Below are 18,639 nucleotides of genomic sequence, written 5' to 3' on the forward strand. Positions count from 1 at the left end.
CTTGTGAAGCTGGTTTGGTGGTACTGAACTTTTTGGTGGTGCTTATCTGTAACCCTTTGATCTCCCCCTCATATCTAAAGGAAAGTCTCGCCACATACTCTTGGTGGCAGGTTTTTCCCTTTCCTCTGCTTGAAAGTTTCTGCTGGAAAGTCAGCTGATAGTGTTATGGAGCTCCTCTGTATGTAACTTGTTGCCGTTCCCTTGCTGCTTTTAATATTCTTTATCTTTAATGTTTGCCATTTTAATTACAGTGTGTCTTGGTGTGACCTTCTTTGGATTGATTGTTTGGGAGAGTCTTTGCTTCCTGGATAGTATTTTAGAAGTCAAATTCAGATGATGGCTGAACATTAAATTCAGAAAAGTCTTCTCAAAAGCCAGGGAGAAGTCAAAACCGGATGTAGAGTTTAGCAGTGGTCCTTAGAGCTACCTGTCAGTGGACAAATTCTCCTGAGGGAAAGGAGCAACAAAGTGCAAAGGAGAAAAGGAGCCCGTGGAGGAGTCCAAGGAACCAGCCTCGAGAGGAGGCCCCTGGATATTTCATAATCTCAGAGAACCACGCAGGAGAGGTCAAGAAGGTGGGCATGACCGGTGAACTCAGATGCTAAGACAGGTGATATTCAATTCCCTGTGAATAAGATTGTGTTAAATGTGGTCATTTTCATATGAATACTGTCCTGTAGGTCCCTTTACAATTTTCAGAATGTCTTCATGTGAATTATCCTACAAGAATCCACTGAAGTACACAATTTCTATATAACAATAAAGAAAAGGAAACTCAGAGAGATGGTGATTTTCCTAAGGTTACTGCTAGTACCACTTGCTTTCTCCACATGATCAGTCCTGGGGAGGCTGAAGGCTGGTTCAGAGATGCCCAGGGTGAGAGGTGGTTCCCCTCCGGTGCCCAGGCGGCTTGTCATCCCAGTGCCTGTGTGCTCATTCAGTGCCTCCTGGGAACAGTATTTGCTGGCCTCTCTCAGCTTCCTGTGAACTGCTAAGGAATTTGATTGTCTAGACTCTCGAGCAGTCGTTTTTAAACTGTGGGTCATGACCTACGAGTGGGTCATCAAATCAATTTGGTGGGTCACAGCCAGACTCACAAGAACCCGCGGTGCCTGCCTCTTCTTAGTCCTGCCTTCGGTGACTTCACGTTGCTTACTTGAACTCAGCTGTGGTGGACAACAGCCAGCAACGCCAAGTCGGGGCTTTTGTTTGCTTATTTTACCGCAAAGAGCCAGTTGTTAAACATTTACTAGCATACCACTGGTTGTAATGGTCAATTCTTCCTGCCTCCCCGCCCCCCTCAATGGAACAGAATGGAGTAGAAAGAAAAAACACCCAGTTCCATCTATGGTAAAAGTAAGAGCTGTTCTGTGAGACTTTAAGTCATAAAGCCACTTACGGTTGTGTTCACATGAGATGTAGTTTTTATACTGTGTGTTGCAATTCTTAAAAAGCTTGAAAGTCACTGGTTTAGGGTCCCTTCATTTACTTTCCTCAGGTAATTGAACATCTGCTCTTCTCCTGATCCTTGGTATCCAGTAGCTTTTTTGAAGTAATGCTGCATTTACTATAGGAGGAATGAGACTGGAGTTTTATCAGGCTAAAAATAATTGTTCTAGATAGGAAAGATCCCTCTGTACATCAGTGCTTTTGAACTCAAAGCTATGTAAAAATTTGTTCTTAAACCTAAGTTTTTTACAGTGGTCATGAATTTATCCTATAGTCAAAAAACAATAATCATTATTAAATTCCAAAGATTTAGGTTAGATTTCTGATTAGAAGAAATCAGATTAAATTTCTTCTGATTAGAAGAAATCAAATTAAAGTTCATAGCCTTGTGTTACAATGTCACTCTTCATTTCTAGAACTCTCTATAAAGAAATTAAATCCTTTTTGTTAACTTTTTATGGTTACTGTATTTTTTCTTAACTTTATTGAAGTATAGTGATTTACAGTGTTGTGTTAATTTCTGCTGTACAGCAGTGATTCCCTTACCCACATGCATACTTTTTTACATTCTTTTTCATTTTGGTTTGTTATACTATACTGAATATAGTTCCCTGTGCTGTACAGTAGGGCCTTTTTGTTTATCCATCCGATATATACTGGTTTGCGTCTACTAGTTCCCAACTTCCAGTCCTGGCCTTCTCCCCTTCCCTCTGCCCCTGGTCAACCACAGGCCTGTTCCTGTATGTCTGTGAGTCTGTTTCTGTTTTGTGTGTAAGATTCCACACACAAGTTACAGTCACGCGGCGCTTGTCTTTTTCTGGCTTCAAGTGGTGCGATCATCTCCAGGCCCAGCCATGTTGCTGCAGATGCCATTATTTCACGCTTTTGTATGGCTGATTGATGTTCCATTGCGTGTGTATATACAACATCTTCTTTAAGCACTCATCTAGCAGTGGACATTTAGGTTATTTCCATGTCTTGGCTATTGTAAATAGTACCACTGTGAACACGGAAGTGCATATATCTTTTCAGATTATACTTTTGTCTTGGTATACGCCCAGGAGTGGGATTGCTGGATCATATGTCAGTTTTGGGGGGGCTTCTCTGGTAGCTCAGCTGGTAAAGAATCCACCTGCAGTGCAGGAGACCCTGGTTCGATTCCTGGCTCATGAAGATCTGTTGGAGAAAGAACAGGCTACCCACTCTAGTATTCTTGAGCTTCCCTGGTGGCTCAGATGGTAAAGAATCCGCCTCCTATGCAGGAGACCTAGGTTCAATCCCTAGGTTGGGATGATCCCCTAGAAAACAGAATGGCTACCCATTCCAATACTCTTGCCTGGGGAATTCCATGGACAGAGGAGCCTTGTGGGCTACAGTCCATGGGGTTGCTAAGAATTGGACACGACTGAGCAAGAGTTGACTCATTGGAAAAGACTCTGATGCTGGGAGGGATTGGGGGCAGGAGGAGAAGGGGACGACAGAGGATGAGATGGCTGAATGGCATCACTGACTCGATGGATGTGAGTCTGAGTGAACTCTGGGAGTTGGTGATGGACAGGGAGGCCTGGTGTGCTGCGATTCATGGGGTCGCAAAGAGTTGGACACCACTGAGCAACTGAACTGAACGAACTGAGCAACTTTCAATTTTTGTGGCAACTCTAGTTTTTTAATGTACTTCCATACTGTTCTCCATAGTGGCTGTACCAGTTTACATCCCTACTAGCAGTGTAGGAGGGTTCCCTTTTCTCTGTACCCTCTCCAACTTTTATTATTAGTAGGCTTTCAAAACTACAATGAGGTATTACCACCTCACCCCAGGTCAGAATGAACATCATTAAAAAGTCTACTTAATTAATTAATTTCTTATGCAATTAATTACTCTCTTATGCAAATCAAAACCACAATGAGGTACCACCTCACACCAGTCAGAATGGCCATCATTAAATTTGCATAAGAAATCAATTCTTTTCAAGAAGGTAAAAACTTTCTTTGAAACAAATCATTTCCCTTTTAATGATTTAGTGGTCTATTTTATAAATCCAGATTTATTTACAGGTATATATAAATTTTACATATAGATATTATATATGTCCATCTGCAGATGAATGGATAAGAAAGCTGTGGTACATACTATACACAATGGTGTATTACTCAGCCATTAAAAAGAATACATTTGAATCACTTATAATGAGGTGGATGAAACTGGAGCCTATTACACAGAGTGAAGTAAGCCAGAAAGAAAAACACCAATACGGTATACTAACGCATATATATGTAAAAAAGGAAATTATTAAATGTTCATGCCAAAAAGGGGCTTCCCTGGTGGCTCAAGACAGTAAAGAAATCTGTCTGCGATGCAGGAGACTCTGGTTTGATCCCTGGGTCAGGAAGATCCCCTGGAGAAGGAAATGGCAATCCACTCCAGTATTCTTGCCTGGAGAATTCCATGGACAAGAGGAGCCTGGTGGGCTCCAGTCAGTAAGAGTCGCAAAGAATCAGAACACGACTGAAGCCAAAGAGAAAGCAGCATAAGCATGCCAAAAAAGCCTCTATGCAAGTGTGTGAGAGAGTCTGCCCTGCGCATACTCACTATCTGAGCTGGCAAAGAAGCCGCCCACAATGCAGGAGACCTGGGTTCGATCCCTGGGTTGGGAAGATCCCCTGGAGAAGGGAAAGGCTACCCACTCTAGTATTCTGGCCTAGAGAATTCCATGGACTATACGCAAAGAATCTGACAGGCCTGAGCGACTTTCACTAGAAACAGTTGTGATCGAGTGGCATCTGAAAGTCATTCTCATGGATTTGTATCTTTCTGTCCATGCTGTAGCTTTATCCCACTCATCTTCGGGTTTATTGTAATAAGCAAATGAACCCGAATAAGGGTGATACGGTTTTTACAGGTCTGTAAGAATGAAATATACTTTCAGAGTTTCATTGGGTACAGTTCTGAGAAGAATTAGGCTTATTGTCTATGTGACTTTAGTTCTTTACAGGAGAACTCCTTTAAACAGCAGTTAAAACTATTCATTGCTCATGGGCAAGTAGGAAGTACATCTCCCCCCATGGATGGTGTCTTGAGCCCATGTTGGTGTTGGCATCAGAGAGTTACACCAAGTGCCTGTATTTTTTAGAAAGGCAGGAGCATTTCTGGAAGGGTGTGAGAGTCCGACGGTGCTGCTGTGGTCGGCCAGCTCCTTTCTCCCGTGTGGCCGCTTTTCAGCGTCACTCGGGGGCTGCCTTTGCTCTGAACAAGCCCCTCGCAGCTGTGCCTGGTGCGCCTGTGTGTCACCCGGGCAGGGCTTCCTGAAATGGATCTTTCGCTTTTGTGCCTGTGTTGTTCATTCCTGCATACTCGAGCTGTGCCCAGGAAGGTGGCGGGGGAGGCCAGCAGGTTGGCCCTCACTCCCCAGCTGTCTCCTTTCTCCTTGTGTCACTCAGGATAAAAATAAAGTGATTCATTCACTCTCTTTCTTAGCAAACCAGAATGCTGCCAGGGTACTACCAGGGCGACTCAGATCAGTTGGAAAGGCCTTAGGGACAAATCTAAAGCACAACTTTAAAAACTTTTTGCATTTAGGTAATTTTAAAAAGTAATTTTCTCTTACTCGCTTCAGACCTTGGAGGGAGAAAGATCACTCTAGTTACACCATGTTGGTTGAGGTCCGGGCTGTCTTTATTGGAATAGAAGTCGTGATGATGTTCTGTTTTTTCTCAATTAGAAAAGCCGTGATCAGAGGATCTCCCTGGAAATCTGTACCCCTTTCCTTGAGACAGCTGATAAGTGGTGGAGCACTGGTCTGGAGCGTGATTGCTGCTTATCACACCAGACCTTTTGCCGCTTGAAGAAGCACAGTCTGTATTGTTAGTTGGAAGCCTTTTACTTCCCACTGGGAACTGTGCTACTGATCATTTCCACAGCAGTCAACAGAGTATTTACCATGCAGTCCCCTTGTAAATACTTGCACACCAAAATACTAGGAGGTCGGGTCACATAAAGATTCGTAAGACATGGTCTCTGCCCTTAAAAGAACATCGCAGGGGAAGTGAGGGACACGTGCAAGACACAGTCCCCTCCCCCTACCCACCCCCCAGAAAAGGTTCAAGAAACGGTTTGGGGCAATTTAGGGAAGTCTGTCAACCATTCTGCTCGGGGAGCGCGTGCCTTAAAGTGAGCGTGGGGTGTGGGTCTCCTGGGCCGCCTCTGCTCCCAGGTGCCTCTAACGGCATGTTTCACCTTCGCAAATGTTGCCCCATGTTTAAAAATATTTTTATTCGCTGTATTAAAGTAACAGAGGGCAGTTACTTTAATCTGGTACTAGGCTGGAAGAAGAATTGGGTTTGTTGGACTCTGATAGTTGCCAGACCAGTATAATGTAGTTTACAGGTGCTTTACGATTTTCAGAAGTAACTCTGATTTTATGCCTGTGTTGCTTCTTGACTTTAGAACTAACCTAATAAGATGTAACTTTATTTGATAAAAGCCAAGTGTATAAATAGATAGTATAATCCATAGACATTTGACCAAAAAACAAGAAAGCATTTCCACACTAGGACATCAAAGCAAAAAAGAAGATGGGATAACTTCAACGGCCATTTTTTTTTTTAAGTCCTACAAAAAAGCACTGGGCTGTGATCATGATCATGGCCACAGAGGCAGGGAGGGGGAAGATGCAGTAACATTATCATTCTATACCCTTCCTGCCCCGATTATCCAGCACCGGGTCACCAGGCAGGAGAAGGGATGGAAGCAGCTCTCGACCAGAATTATGGCAGATGTAAGGGACAACAGGCCAATCTCAAGGTGAGAGTCTAACCGGAGACCTTTCACATAAAGATGGGACCCCACAGGGCTATATCCTCCTTGGAAAGTTTATCCAGAAATAAACGACCCACCCACCTGACCTCCTCTGCTCAGGCACTGAAAGAAATTGCCTGTCTTAAACCTTGGTGGTGAGTGAGATGGAGTAGGGGACTCTCCCCTGTTCATTTACAACCCTATTCCCTAGGTACTTCAAAAAACTTCAACCTGAGAACTTCGTTTAAGTAGTCCTAAGCTAGTAGTGGCCCCGGGCACCCAGTAGAATTAAATACCTTTTTTTTTTTTTTTTTTTCCTGGAGAAATCCTCCTTCAACTCAAATCTCAAATAATTCCCGGAGGTAACATTTTAAGAACCATGGTATTACCGTTTAGCAAAGAAGGAAAGATGGCACCGTAAGTAAAAGTCAGCAAAAATAACAGCTAACAATATCAGACCTGTAAAAACTAAGATATTGAAATAACCAGACATACAATTAAAAAATATTTTCTCAAAGACAAATATTGTATATTAATGTATATTTATGAAATCTAGAAAGATGGTGCTGATGAACCTATTTGCAGGGCAGCAGTAGAGACGCAGACATAGAGAAGAGACTTATGGGCATAGGCAGGCAGGGGGTGGGGATGAATGGAGAGAGCAGCATGAAAGCATAGACTCTAACACATGTAAAACAGCCAGTGGGGATCTGCTGCATGACTCAGAGAACTCAAACCAGGGATCTGTGACAACCTGGAGGGGTGGGCTAGGGTGGGAGGTGGGAGGGAGGCTCAAGAGGAAAGGGACATACATATATACCTATGGCGGTTCCATGTTGATGGATGACAGAAACCACCACAATATTATAATTATCCTTCAATTAAAAATAAATAGTTTTTTTTAATAGCTAAAAACAAACAAACAAAAAAACTTGCTCATATGTTTAGAGAAATTAAGAGGGAGTGAGACTATGAGTAAAACCAAGAGATTAAAATTATGACCAAACAGATTTGAAAAAAAGAACTAAGTAGCACTTTCAGAATAGAAAAAAATACAGTAATTAAAGTTTAAAAATCAACAGATGGGCTTCAGTACAGATTAGATCCAGCTGAAGAGAGATTCAATGAGCTGAAGTTGCTTTTAAAGAAACTATCTGAAATGTAGTACAGAAAAAAATAATAAAACGGTGGAAAACCAAGCGAGACGCCCTAATAGCTATCTAATTGGAGTTCCAGAAAAAAAATGGAACAGGGCAATATTTGAAGCGTTAATGGCTAAAAACTTTCCAAGGCTGATGAAAGATACACAAATTGCAGTGAATCGCAAGAAATCCACACCTAGACACACCATGCTTAAACTTTAGAATGCCAGAGACAAAGGAAAGAGCAAAGAAGCCTTACCAAAGGGTGCCAGCATACTCCTCAACAGAGGTGGTGGAAACCTTACCGTTGATGACAAGAAAGAATTACCAAACCTAAAGCATGTTTAAAGCATTTCATAGATGAGGATGAAAAAAAAGACACTTTTTAACATATAAAGCCCTGAAGAATTTGCCCCTAACAAACCGCCACAAAAGGAAAGAACCTAAAGAATGTATTTCAAATAGAGAAAGATGATGCCAGAAAAAGGTCTGAAATGCAAGGAGGAATTATGAGCAAAGACTGTATAAAAATGTGGACAAATGTAAACATAATAACCAGTGAAGTACTAATGATGTTCTTGTGAGGCTACAAGGGAGAGGAAGGGAATGAAAATATCCAACATCAGTATCATATAAATCAAAAGAGAAGGTATGATCAGAGTGAGAGGCATCTAACCCGACATGGTACAATGAAAAGATGAAGATATTGATAACTTCAGCCATACATGCTTTATACAAATGCAGAAGGGAGCAGAGTAATTACTAGAAGGTTACAAATGTGAAACTTCCAAAATAGTAGAGAGGAAACGAGATGATAAAAATGACAAATCCATAAGAAAACACAGAAAAGGTAGAACACATAGGAAGCGCGATTTAAGATCGTGGATGTAAATTAAAATATTAGTAATTACAGAAATGTGAATGAACTAAATGTTCCAGTGAAAGAGACTGATTCATTGGACAGATATTTACTGAGCACCTGCTATGTGAAAATCCCGTGGACAAAGGAGCCTGGCTGACTGCAGTTCATGGGGTGGCCAAAGGGTCGCACACAGCTTAGCCCTAAACCACACTACGTGCTACACACTGGTCAGCACTAGGCACACAGCTCAGAGCAGTGAACAAAATAACCAAAACTCCCTAATGGGAGAGAGACAGGAAACCAAGTAAGTAACACAAATAGTGCATTAGATAGTGGTGAGTGTTCCAGAGAAAAAGTGAAGCCGTGAAAGGAAACGGGGAGTGAGGAGAGGCACTGTGCTGAGCAGTAGTCAGGAAGGGTGGCGTTTGAGTGAAGACCTGAAGGGGGTGAGGGCCTGAACCGGTGGTGACGAGGGAAGGGAATTCCAAGCAGAGGGCACAGTGCGCGCACCTGCCTTGAAAGGGATTGTGGCTGCCGTGTTTGGGAAAGACAAGCAGGCCAGTAGGGAGCAAGGAAGAGTGGACACAGATGGGCCTCAGAGATGATGAGGGGTCAGATCCCGAAGACCCCACAAGCTAAGGAAAGGACCTGTACTTCCCTTTTGAGGGAAGTGCGAGCCGTCAGAGCATTCCGGGTAGAGGCGTGCAGGAGCTGACTTTGGGTCTGGTATCATCTCTGTGGCTGCTGCGTCAGACGGGGCAAGATAGTAGCAGTGGAGGTGGGGAGAAGTGGTCAACCAGAAGAGGATATATTGTCAGCCTTGGTTTTAAGCAGCCACTTGTAGACTACTTAAAATTAGAGATACATCTCAATCATAAGTATATGAAAAAGCATGAAAGGAAAGGTTGGAAAAAGATATACTAGGAGGGTACACTTATAGTCACCAGACAAAATAGATTTTAAGGCAAAAAGTAGATTGAAAAATAAAAGGAATCACTACATTTTGGCAAAAAGTTCTGAAAATTCATCAGGAAAGTATCCTTTCCTTGTGGACTTATTTTAACTAGCATATTGAGTGATTTTTAAAATTAAATAAAATGAATAGTTATAAAAATATATATATATATTGGGCAAAACTTAACCACAAAGAGAAACAGACAAATCCATCTTCGTTATGGAATGTTTTAATGTGACTCAGTAATTGCTAAATCAAGCAGTCTGAAAATCTTGAAAACATTTTAGGAAGTTTGAACCACTCAGTTCACAGACTTGACATGATGTGTGTAGAACATCATGCTGTGTAAGCGCATAACAAACATTAGTGTCTGTAGAAACTATGTAGTAGGCTTTAAATCACATTTCAAAGACCATCTTCCTGGATCACAATCCAGTAACAGAAGAATGAGTGGAAGAGTCTCGTGTGTTTAGAAATTAAGAAAGAGTTAATTCATCAAAAAAATCGTAGTTTGGAAACACTGTTTATCAAAACCTGAGGAATATTAAAGGCAGATTTATGCTAGGGAAAGGGGAGAGGCTGAAAGTTAATGTGCTAAGTGTCTGACTTAAGAAGTTAAAAAAAGAACAACATAAATTCAAAGATAATAAAGATAAAAGAGGAAATTAACAAAATAGAAAATAAACATAGGGTTGTGAGGAACAAATAGAGACATTATACATGCTTCAGAGATAAAACAGATGGTAGGAAGATACTATGAATAACCTTGTTTTGATACATTTTTAAAACTTTGTTGAGATGGATGTGTGTGCTTAGTCACTCAGTGGCGTCCAGCTCTTTGTGACCCCATAGACTGTAGCCCACCAGGCTCCTCTGTCCATGGGGATTCTCTAGGCAAGAATACTGGAGTGGGTTGTCATGCCCTTCTCCAGGGTATCTTCCCAACCCAGGGATTGAACCCAAGTCTCCCACACTGCAGGCTGATTCTTTACCATCTGAGCCACCAGGGAAGCCCAAGAATACTGGAGTGGGTAGCCTATCCCTTCTCCATAGGATCTTCCTGACCCAGGAATCGAACTGGCATCTCCTACATTGCAGGAAGAGTCTTTACCAGCTGAGCTACCAGGGATGGATACAATTTTAGTAGTTAGCTTACAAAAATTTACTAAAGAAGAAATATAAAGCCCAGATATTATTTTACTTATTAGGAAACTGAGTCAAGAACAAGTCTTCTCACAAGCTCAACCCTAGGCTTTTATAGTTTTACTGGACATCTAAGAACCACATCTACGAATCTTCTATAAACTGTTTCAGAGTCAAGGAAAAGGAGTAACACCCTAACTCTTATTATTGTCTTAATAGCAAGACCTAACAAAGACAGTCTACCCTAAAAGTTCTGAAATTATAATTTCTTAATTGTGGATATAAATGTGAAAAAATCTGGCTACAGCATTAGCGAACTGAGCCCAATAATGTTAAAAAAAAAAAAATCATGATCAAGTTAGGTCCACCCAGAGCTTCAAGGATTGTGTCATATTTAAAAAGGGACTCATAATTTTCTGCAGTAACAGATCAAAGGGGAAAAAAATGATATGCTCCTCTCAATGGATACAGAATGAGCATTTGATAAATTCAGTACTTTCATGACTTAAATAAAAAAAATTCCTAGCTAACTCAGAAAAGAACCTAATAATAGAATATCTCTACAAAAAGTCAACAGTAACTATCATACTATTAGTTGGGAAACCTTGAAAATATTTCCTTTAAGGTGCAGAGCAGGACAAGGGAACCCGTCACTTCTATTGAATGTTGTACTGAAAGTCCTGGTCAATAAAGTAGCACAAGGGAAAAATGAAGAAAGGACTGAAGAAAATCTGTCATTATTCTCACATAATGCATCTGTCTGCTTGGAAACCCAAAACAAGTATTCAAGTAAATTATTAGCTTTACAAACATTTTCCAAAATCAATTACAGATTATAGAAAAGATACCCCTTGTGTCGGGCTTCCCAGGTGGTGGTGGTGGTTAAAGAACCCACCTGCCAGTGCAGGAGACATAAGAAACGCGGGTTCCATCCCTGGGTTGGGAAGATCCCCTGGAGGAGGGCTTGGCAATCCACTCCTGTATTCTTGTCTGGAAAATCCCATGGACAGAGGAGCCTGGTGGGCTACAGTCCAAGGGGTCACAAAGAGTCAGACACGACCGAAGCTACTTAGCACAGACTCTTTGTGTCAAAGTTATAATCATGAAAACATATACTATACCTAGGGAAGAATCTAACAAAAATAGTTAAAACCTAGTGTTTAAAAAATTATAAAACCCTATGTAGAGTCACTTAAGAAAACAAAAAAAACAGTGAAGAGAGAAACATGTTCATATATTAAAAATCAGTTTGGTAAGATGTCAGTTCACTCCAAAATTGATCTGTAGACTGGAGAAGAGGATATTAGTTGTTCATTTTTTTTAAAGCTTAAGTTGATTCTGAAATTTACCTGGAAGAGAAAATGGCCAAGTATAACCCTTATACTCTTACAGAATAGTAATGAGAGATAGGGGGCCATATGTGACTTGTCTTACCACATAACCAGAATTATTATCAAGGTAAAGAAATTAAGAAAATGTGGTGTTGGCACAGTAAACTGTGTTTCTTCTGCATGGAAACAGTGTATGGTAGAGAAATACTGCAGTTAAAGGAGGAAAGGGTAGATTTTTCAATAAATAATGCTAGGAAATTTTGTTATTGTGTAAGAAAAAATGAAAGTAGATCTATGCTTCATCCTGTACACAATTTTAGTTTGGATTGAAATACTTAAATACAGAAGCAAAAGTGTCCATATTTTATAAGACAGTATATGACAATATATAATGTAAGGAAAAGCTTTCTCAGATCCCCAAAGTGCAAACTAGAAAGGTGAAAACTGATCAATTTGACTTTGTTCAAATTAAGAACTTCTAAGACACCATAACTATGCTGGGGGGTCGGGGGTTGATTTGTTTTCCTTTTATCCTTGAGTCCTTACCTACATGAAATAGATGCTAAAGCATTTATGGATAACATGATGTGTTATCTTGGGTTTTCTATGAAGTATTCCAGAAGAAAAAGTATGCACAGGGAGAGAAATGAAAGAAGGATTGTAGGATGCTGATGCTGATCAAAGCTAGAGGGTGGGAACAGGAAAGTGTCTGATGCTCTTCTAGTTTGTGTGCATGTTTGAAATTTTTAATTTTAAGAAGTTTTTAAAAGAAACCATCTGTTTTTTTATGGTGACTGCCCTGGATATTCTGAAAGTCTTAACATTTAAAACAAAGTCATTTTCTGGAAAGGTCACTTGTTAAGTGTATATCTAAAAATGCAACCTAATTTTTATCTCGGAATAGGACATTACTTATAAATTAATCATGAAACAACCTCTACAAAAAAAGATACTCTAAAGAGATTGAAGAAACAAGTCACAAACTCAATGAGGGTATTTGTAACATACCTTCAAAAAATTAGTGTCCAGGTATTAAGCAAAGACTTTAAAAATCAGTAAGTAGTTTCTTAGATACGACATCAAAAGCATAAGCAACAAAAAGAAAAGAAATAGAAAAACTGGACATCATCAAAATTTTTACATTTTGTGCTTCAGAGGACACCATCAAAATGAAATGACAAACCACAGAATGGGAGAAAATGTTTGCAAATTATTTATGTAATAAAGGATTTACATCTAGATATGTAGAGAAGTCTTACAACTCATTAATTGAAAAAACAACTCCGTTTTTTAAATGGGCAAAGAATCTGAACAAGACATTTCTCCACAGAAGATATGCATGGAAATTAGCTTATGAAAACATTCTCAACAGCATTAGTTTCTAAGTAAATGCAAATCAGAACCACAACAGAATATCATTTCATACCCACCAGGATGGTGATATTCAAAAAAAGACAATAATAAGTGTCGACGAGGATGTGAAGAAATGAGAAGCTTTATACCCTGCTTGTGGAAATCCAAAATGGTGCACCTACTTTGGAAAACAGTTTGGCAGGTCCTCAAACCGTTAAACATAGAATTACCATTATAACCCAGCAATTCTACTCTTACGTATATAACCCAAATGAAGACATATGTCCAAACAAAAACTTGCACTTGAGTGTTTATAGCAGATTATTAATAATATCCAAGAGGTGGAAACAGCCCAAACATCCAGCAACTAATGAGTGAGTGAATGTAGTATATATACACAAGGGAGCATTACTCAGCCGTTCAAGGAGCAGAATACTGATACATTCTGTGAGATGAACCGCCCCCTGAAAACATTATGGTAAGTGACAGAAGCCAGACACAAAGGACTGCATACTAAAGGATTCCACTTAATAGGCAATGTCCAGAATGGGCTTCTCTGATGGCTCAGCGGTAAAGAATCTGCCTGCAAGGCAGGAGCTGCAGAATGCACTTTCAGCCCCTGGGTTGGGAAGATCCCCTGGAGCGGGGCATGGCAACCCATTCCAGTGTTCTTGCCTGGAGAATCCCATGGGCAGAGAGGAGCCCGGCAGACTGCAGACCGTGGAGTCCTAAAGAGTCGGACACGACTGAAGCGACTGAGCCCACAGTAGGCAATGTTAGATAATAACAGACAGAAGAGCCTGGAGTGCTGCCGTCCAAGGGGCTGCAGAGAGTCAGACACAGCTTAGAGACTGCACGACAACAGCAGAATAGGCAAATCCACAGAGGTAGAAAGAGAGTAATGGGTACCGAGGGGCGGGGGCATGCGATGTACGGGGGTGATGGCTAAGAGGTGTGGGTGTTCACTTCATTTCAGTGAAAATGTTCTAGACCTGATTGTGGTGATGGATGCACAGTGAATATACTAAAAGCCACTGGATTTTACACCTTAAATGGATAAATTGAATGGTATGGAATTATATCCCAATAGAGCTATTTAAAAACATTAAAAAGCAATGACTCAATTGGAAAATAAGCAAAAGGCATGTCCTGGAATTTTGTTGAAGAAAAAATATGTATGTGTAATACTAGATAAACTTGAAAAAATGTTCAACCTCATTCCTAATCAGGCAGATGCCACAGTAGGATACCATCATATCTCAGTCGATTTACAAAAATTTTATACTCAGGCAATACCACTTTTCCACATATAGAGAAGGCCAGGGGTTGGGGCTCTTACTCTGTCAGAGGGGGTGTGAATTGGTACAACTGCTTTCAAAAATAATCTGGCATTATTTTTAGAGGGTTGAAGATGCAAGTATTTATGACCCAACAATTCCACTCCTAAGTATCTATCTAAAGAAATTCTTCCAGTTGTGTGCTGAGATCACATGTAAGAATAGTCACATAACGAAATAGCATTGTAAAATTCAAACTTACATAAACCTGAAATATAATGTTTAGGATATGAGTATATATAGTAACCAAACCTGTTTTTTTAAAAAGCAAACAAGGGAAAGATAAACCCAAAATGCAGGATAGTGGGGATGGGAAAGAATTAAGAGAGTCTCACTGGAGAAGGAAATGGCAACCCCTTCCAAGTACTCTTGCCTACAGAGGAGCCTGGTGGGCTGCTGTCCATGGGGTTGCACAGAGTCGGACATGACTGAAGCGACTTAGCATGCATGCTTTGCAGAAGGGAATGGGACCCCAGTCCAATATTCTTGCCTGGAGAATCCCAGGGACAGAGGAGCCTGGTGGGCTGCCGTCTATGGGGTCGCACAGAGTTGGACACAACTGAAGCAACTTAGCAGCAGCAGCAGCGTGGGGGATTTGAGGTAGTGGTAATGTTCCTTTTCCTAAACTGGATGGAGGAGTGTAGGGATATATTTGGGGGCTAGCGCAGGGGATACAAGGTCAAGTGTTACCTGATAACCCTACATGGAAGGAAGATTTAGACAAACTGGAGCATACATAGAATAGTTTTCCCACACAGTTCAATATTGAATGCTAACAATGCTGACTCTGAGGTTCAAGAAAAGGGTAGCTTGTAATTAGCATCTTTTATTGAAGAAGCAAAAGGGGTAAGTGTTCTTGTGGGGGGCCAGGAGAAACTAAGAGGTCTACACAAAAAAGCAGCAGCGTCAAAATGAGAGTGTTTAGAACAGTTTCCAACAAAAGTAGTTAAGAAGAGCTCAACCCAGTGCTAGGTGACAACCTAGAAGGGTGGGAGGGAGGTTCAAGAGGGAGGGGACACGTGTATACTTATGGCCGATTCATGGTGTTGTATGGCAGAAACCCACACAACATTGTAAAGCAGTTATCCTCCAATTAAAAAATAAACCTAAAAAATTATTAACTGAATAGTTTTCTACTTTCAAGTGACCTTCATTTATCTGGGCCACAGCTACTTTATTCTTCAGTAACGCTAACTTATCCAAACATTGCCACAGATTAGTACAAGCCCACGTGCTCATGTCTGATACTCAGTGGTTGACTTCCTCTCTTCCAGATCCCATTCACACTAAAAGATGAAGCACAGACCCGCGGAGGAGGAACCTGCTCACTGCTCCGCCACCCCTGGGTGCCTGACTCCAGTGAAGCACTCACCAGTGCTGCAAGGGGTCCAGAGTATTTTTTTGCTGCTTCAGTCCCCAATGCCTTCCAGCAGAAGTGGCAGTAGACTGTTGCCCATCAGCCAGTCCAGGCTTGTCCTGAGACGACAGGGAAACGTATCAGCTGGGTTTCGATGGAACTTGGCAGCAGGGACCTTCAGCGGATGCGATATATACCCCATCTGAGCACACGTGTATCTTTTCCTCTTTTCCCTCTCCCTTCCCCCACCTGCTTAGGTCTTCTCTGCCCCTCTCCTGCTACCACACAGATGATATAAAAGAGGCTCTTTGGCTATTTGCATTTTGCTTCCTCTTCTTTTCCAGACTTTGCAGTATTAAGCTTTACCTCCTACAAACCTAGAATCCCAACGACGTTATCTACCAAAGCTGTTCTTCCCTTTCCGGAGGGTTTGGGAGAAAGGGGGGCTTGCATCACAAGTTTCCCCGGGGGCGTAAAGACAAAAGTCGGTGTGCCGCTGACCACATGGGCCACAGTGAATGCACCCTTTGGAATTAACTGATTTCTAAAATTAATAAAGTAAGTCTATTTTTATTTTTTTTTCCATTTACTAATTTCCCAACAATCAGTATTCACAAACAAGACTGAAATGGGATCAACTCATTTTATTTCATTGCTGGGCAATTTTTTAAACTTTGGTTAAGAAATGTGAGCTCTAAAAGAGATGTTTTGTTCTTACATTTGGTTTCAGCAGATGGTGGGTCCAGGCTCGTCCCCAAGGGAAGTTCCAGCACCTGGGATGCTGGTGCGTGCACGCGTCTCCATTACCAGACCACAGCAGGCGGGTCCTCCCATGGCATGTGAATTTGCATCCAGTTGCACGGTGTTTACCTAAACAGTTCAGCAGAATGATATAGCTCCGCCCCTGGCTGCTTCCTGCTTAGCCTCGGCTTTCATGCTTCCTCATCCATCCTAGGTGGACCCTAGCCAGGTCTTCTCTCTGGCTTCCAGAGAAGGTTAAAAGGTGGCTGCAGGGCCCACTAAAGGTTAACTTAGCTACCACAGGAAGTTACTGGAGGAGAATCCAGCATCTGGAGTTTCTACAACAAGGTGGTAGAGATTCAGCACTGAAATCCTAAAAAAAAAAGGACACCCAGAAAGGCGGAGAGAAGAGGGCCTCCATTGCCTTCTTGGTGAATGAAAACAGGTTTGAGCACATGGAAGCCTTCTTTTTCTTCGTGAGGAATGAAGTCTGTCAGTTGCAGGAGAGAAGAGAGAATGCATTCAGATGTTCCTGAGACTTCTGAGTAGCTTGAGGACCATCTTAACTGTTCTGCTAATTTGGTTATGAATTGATTAGTAGACAAATTAGAATTCCCCCATAGCCCCCTGCTGATGTATAGAACTGGGAAATAAGGTATTTGGGGAGACATACCATACAGTCCTTTTTATAAAAGAGCATAGGAAGGTATGAGTCCAGTAAAAGAACTTCTCGACCAACTGGAGTGTTTAGAATTGCCCTAGGTAACCATCAGAACTGACTCCTCAGGCTGATTGCTTATTACATTCACCACGTGCTGATCAAGTGTAAGACCAGAACTCCAGGTGTCTTCCTTCATTTACCCAAGTATTTTAATGTCCTTATTATTGGTACTGGACTTCCCTTGGTAACAAACTGAGCAAATCCTATGATCCTCCTTCTTTACCCTTAAAGAGCCCCTCTTTACCCTTCCCCCAAAGGGGCACATATTTTAAAAGATGGACAGAAAAATGGTTTAGGTTTCTGTAGTGCCTATAAGTGACAGGTGGAACAGGGAGGCTGGGCTTCAGACCCCTGCCCATATTTGTATCAGCTAAGATAAGAATAGAGCCCTAACACAGAAGATTTGGAATCACAGTGGGGCTGTTTTTCTTTGGGATCCTTCAGGAAACACTGTTCATGGCCTTGGTTCCTTAGGGTGAACACAGAGGCCAGTGTTCTAGTGATGTCTAATGAGGCTGGATAGAAAGGAGAGTCTGGAACTTCCCTGGTGGTCCAGTGATTAAAAGGTTAAGACTCCATGCTTCCACTGCAGGGGGATTGAGTTTGATCCCTGGTTGGGGAACTAAGATCCCACATGCCATGGTTCGACCAATAAATAGCCGGGGATGGGAAGGGGGCGGTATTCTAGGGCCTGTAAGATGATTTCCCTCTTCTCAGTTAAGCCTCAAGGACCAATAATATCAGCTATAAGGCACTACTTCTCAAAGTACAGTTTCTAGGTAGGCTGGACCTAACCCAGCCGTAACAATGTCTCTAAAGCTGCAGCCTGAAATTACATGTTTTAAATAAGCACTTGGGTGATTCTTTCACCCACTGACATTTGAGAACTGCCATCAATGAACAGACTGAAAATCTGGCTGTAGCCATGGCTGATGAGCTAAGCATGCTGTATCTCCTCTCCAGACCCACGGGCTCCCTTTGGTAAGACAGGACATAGTTCCTGAAATAAAAGTGGAAGTAAATGGGTGTCATGTGGGATGGAGTGTGAGAGAGGAGCCCTCAGAACTGGCTGGGTGTAGACAAAGCAGGAGGAGAGTCTTAGTGACCAAATTCAGTTTAATTTGGGACAACTCAAGAAGGAGCAAGGTGAACACACACAGAGACAGACACATACATACAGGCACCAACATATTGTACACATCCTACACCCTCAAATTTTAGCTTCAGAAAGTTTTTCTTTTTTTAACCAGTGGTAATTTCAGTAGATCTTCCCTGGTGGCTCAGAGGTTAAAGTGTCTGCCTCCAATGCAGGAGACCCAGGTTCGATCCCTGGGTCGGGAAGATACCCTGGAGGAGGAAATGGTAACCCACTCCAGTATTCTTTCCTGGAGAATCCCATGGACGGAGAAGCCTGGTAGGCTAGTCCACGGGGGTCGCATTTCCTCACTTATTG

The 18,639-nt window shown here is 41.7% G+C and overlaps 1 protein-coding gene and 1 non-coding gene across 37 annotated transcripts in view; both read left to right on the forward strand.

Moving 5' to 3' along the window:
* Positions 1-16,297, forward strand: part of TTLL5 (tubulin tyrosine ligase like 5) — a 313,391-nt gene extending 297,094 nt beyond the window's left edge. For 20 of the 36 annotated variants that reach the window (XM_069597116.1, XM_069597115.1, XM_069597110.1 and 17 more), the window contains one exon: positions 15,642-16,297. In XM_069597116.1, coding sequence (XP_069453217.1) covers positions 15,642-15,664 — 23 coding nt within the window. In that variant the 3' untranslated portion in view covers positions 15,665-16,297. Of the gene's footprint in view, positions 1-6,164; positions 6,251-15,641 lie in introns of all 36 variants that reach the window. The other 16 variants (XM_069597094.1, XM_069597088.1, XM_069597100.1 and 13 more) reach the window with 1 other exon arrangement.
* Positions 16,298-18,455: 2,158 nt separating this feature from the next.
* TRNAW-CCA (transfer RNA tryptophan (anticodon CCA)) lies at positions 18,456-18,527 on the forward strand. Its single transcript has one exon. It is a non-coding gene; the product is annotated as a tRNA-Trp (tRNA).
* The last annotated feature ends 112 nt before the right edge of the window (positions 18,528-18,639 follow it).

Source organism: Ovis canadensis, chromosome 7, assembly GCF_042477335.2.
Source record: "Ovis canadensis isolate MfBH-ARS-UI-01 breed Bighorn chromosome 7, ARS-UI_OviCan_v2, whole genome shotgun sequence".
NCBI lineage: Eukaryota > Metazoa > Chordata > Mammalia > Artiodactyla > Bovidae > Ovis > Ovis canadensis.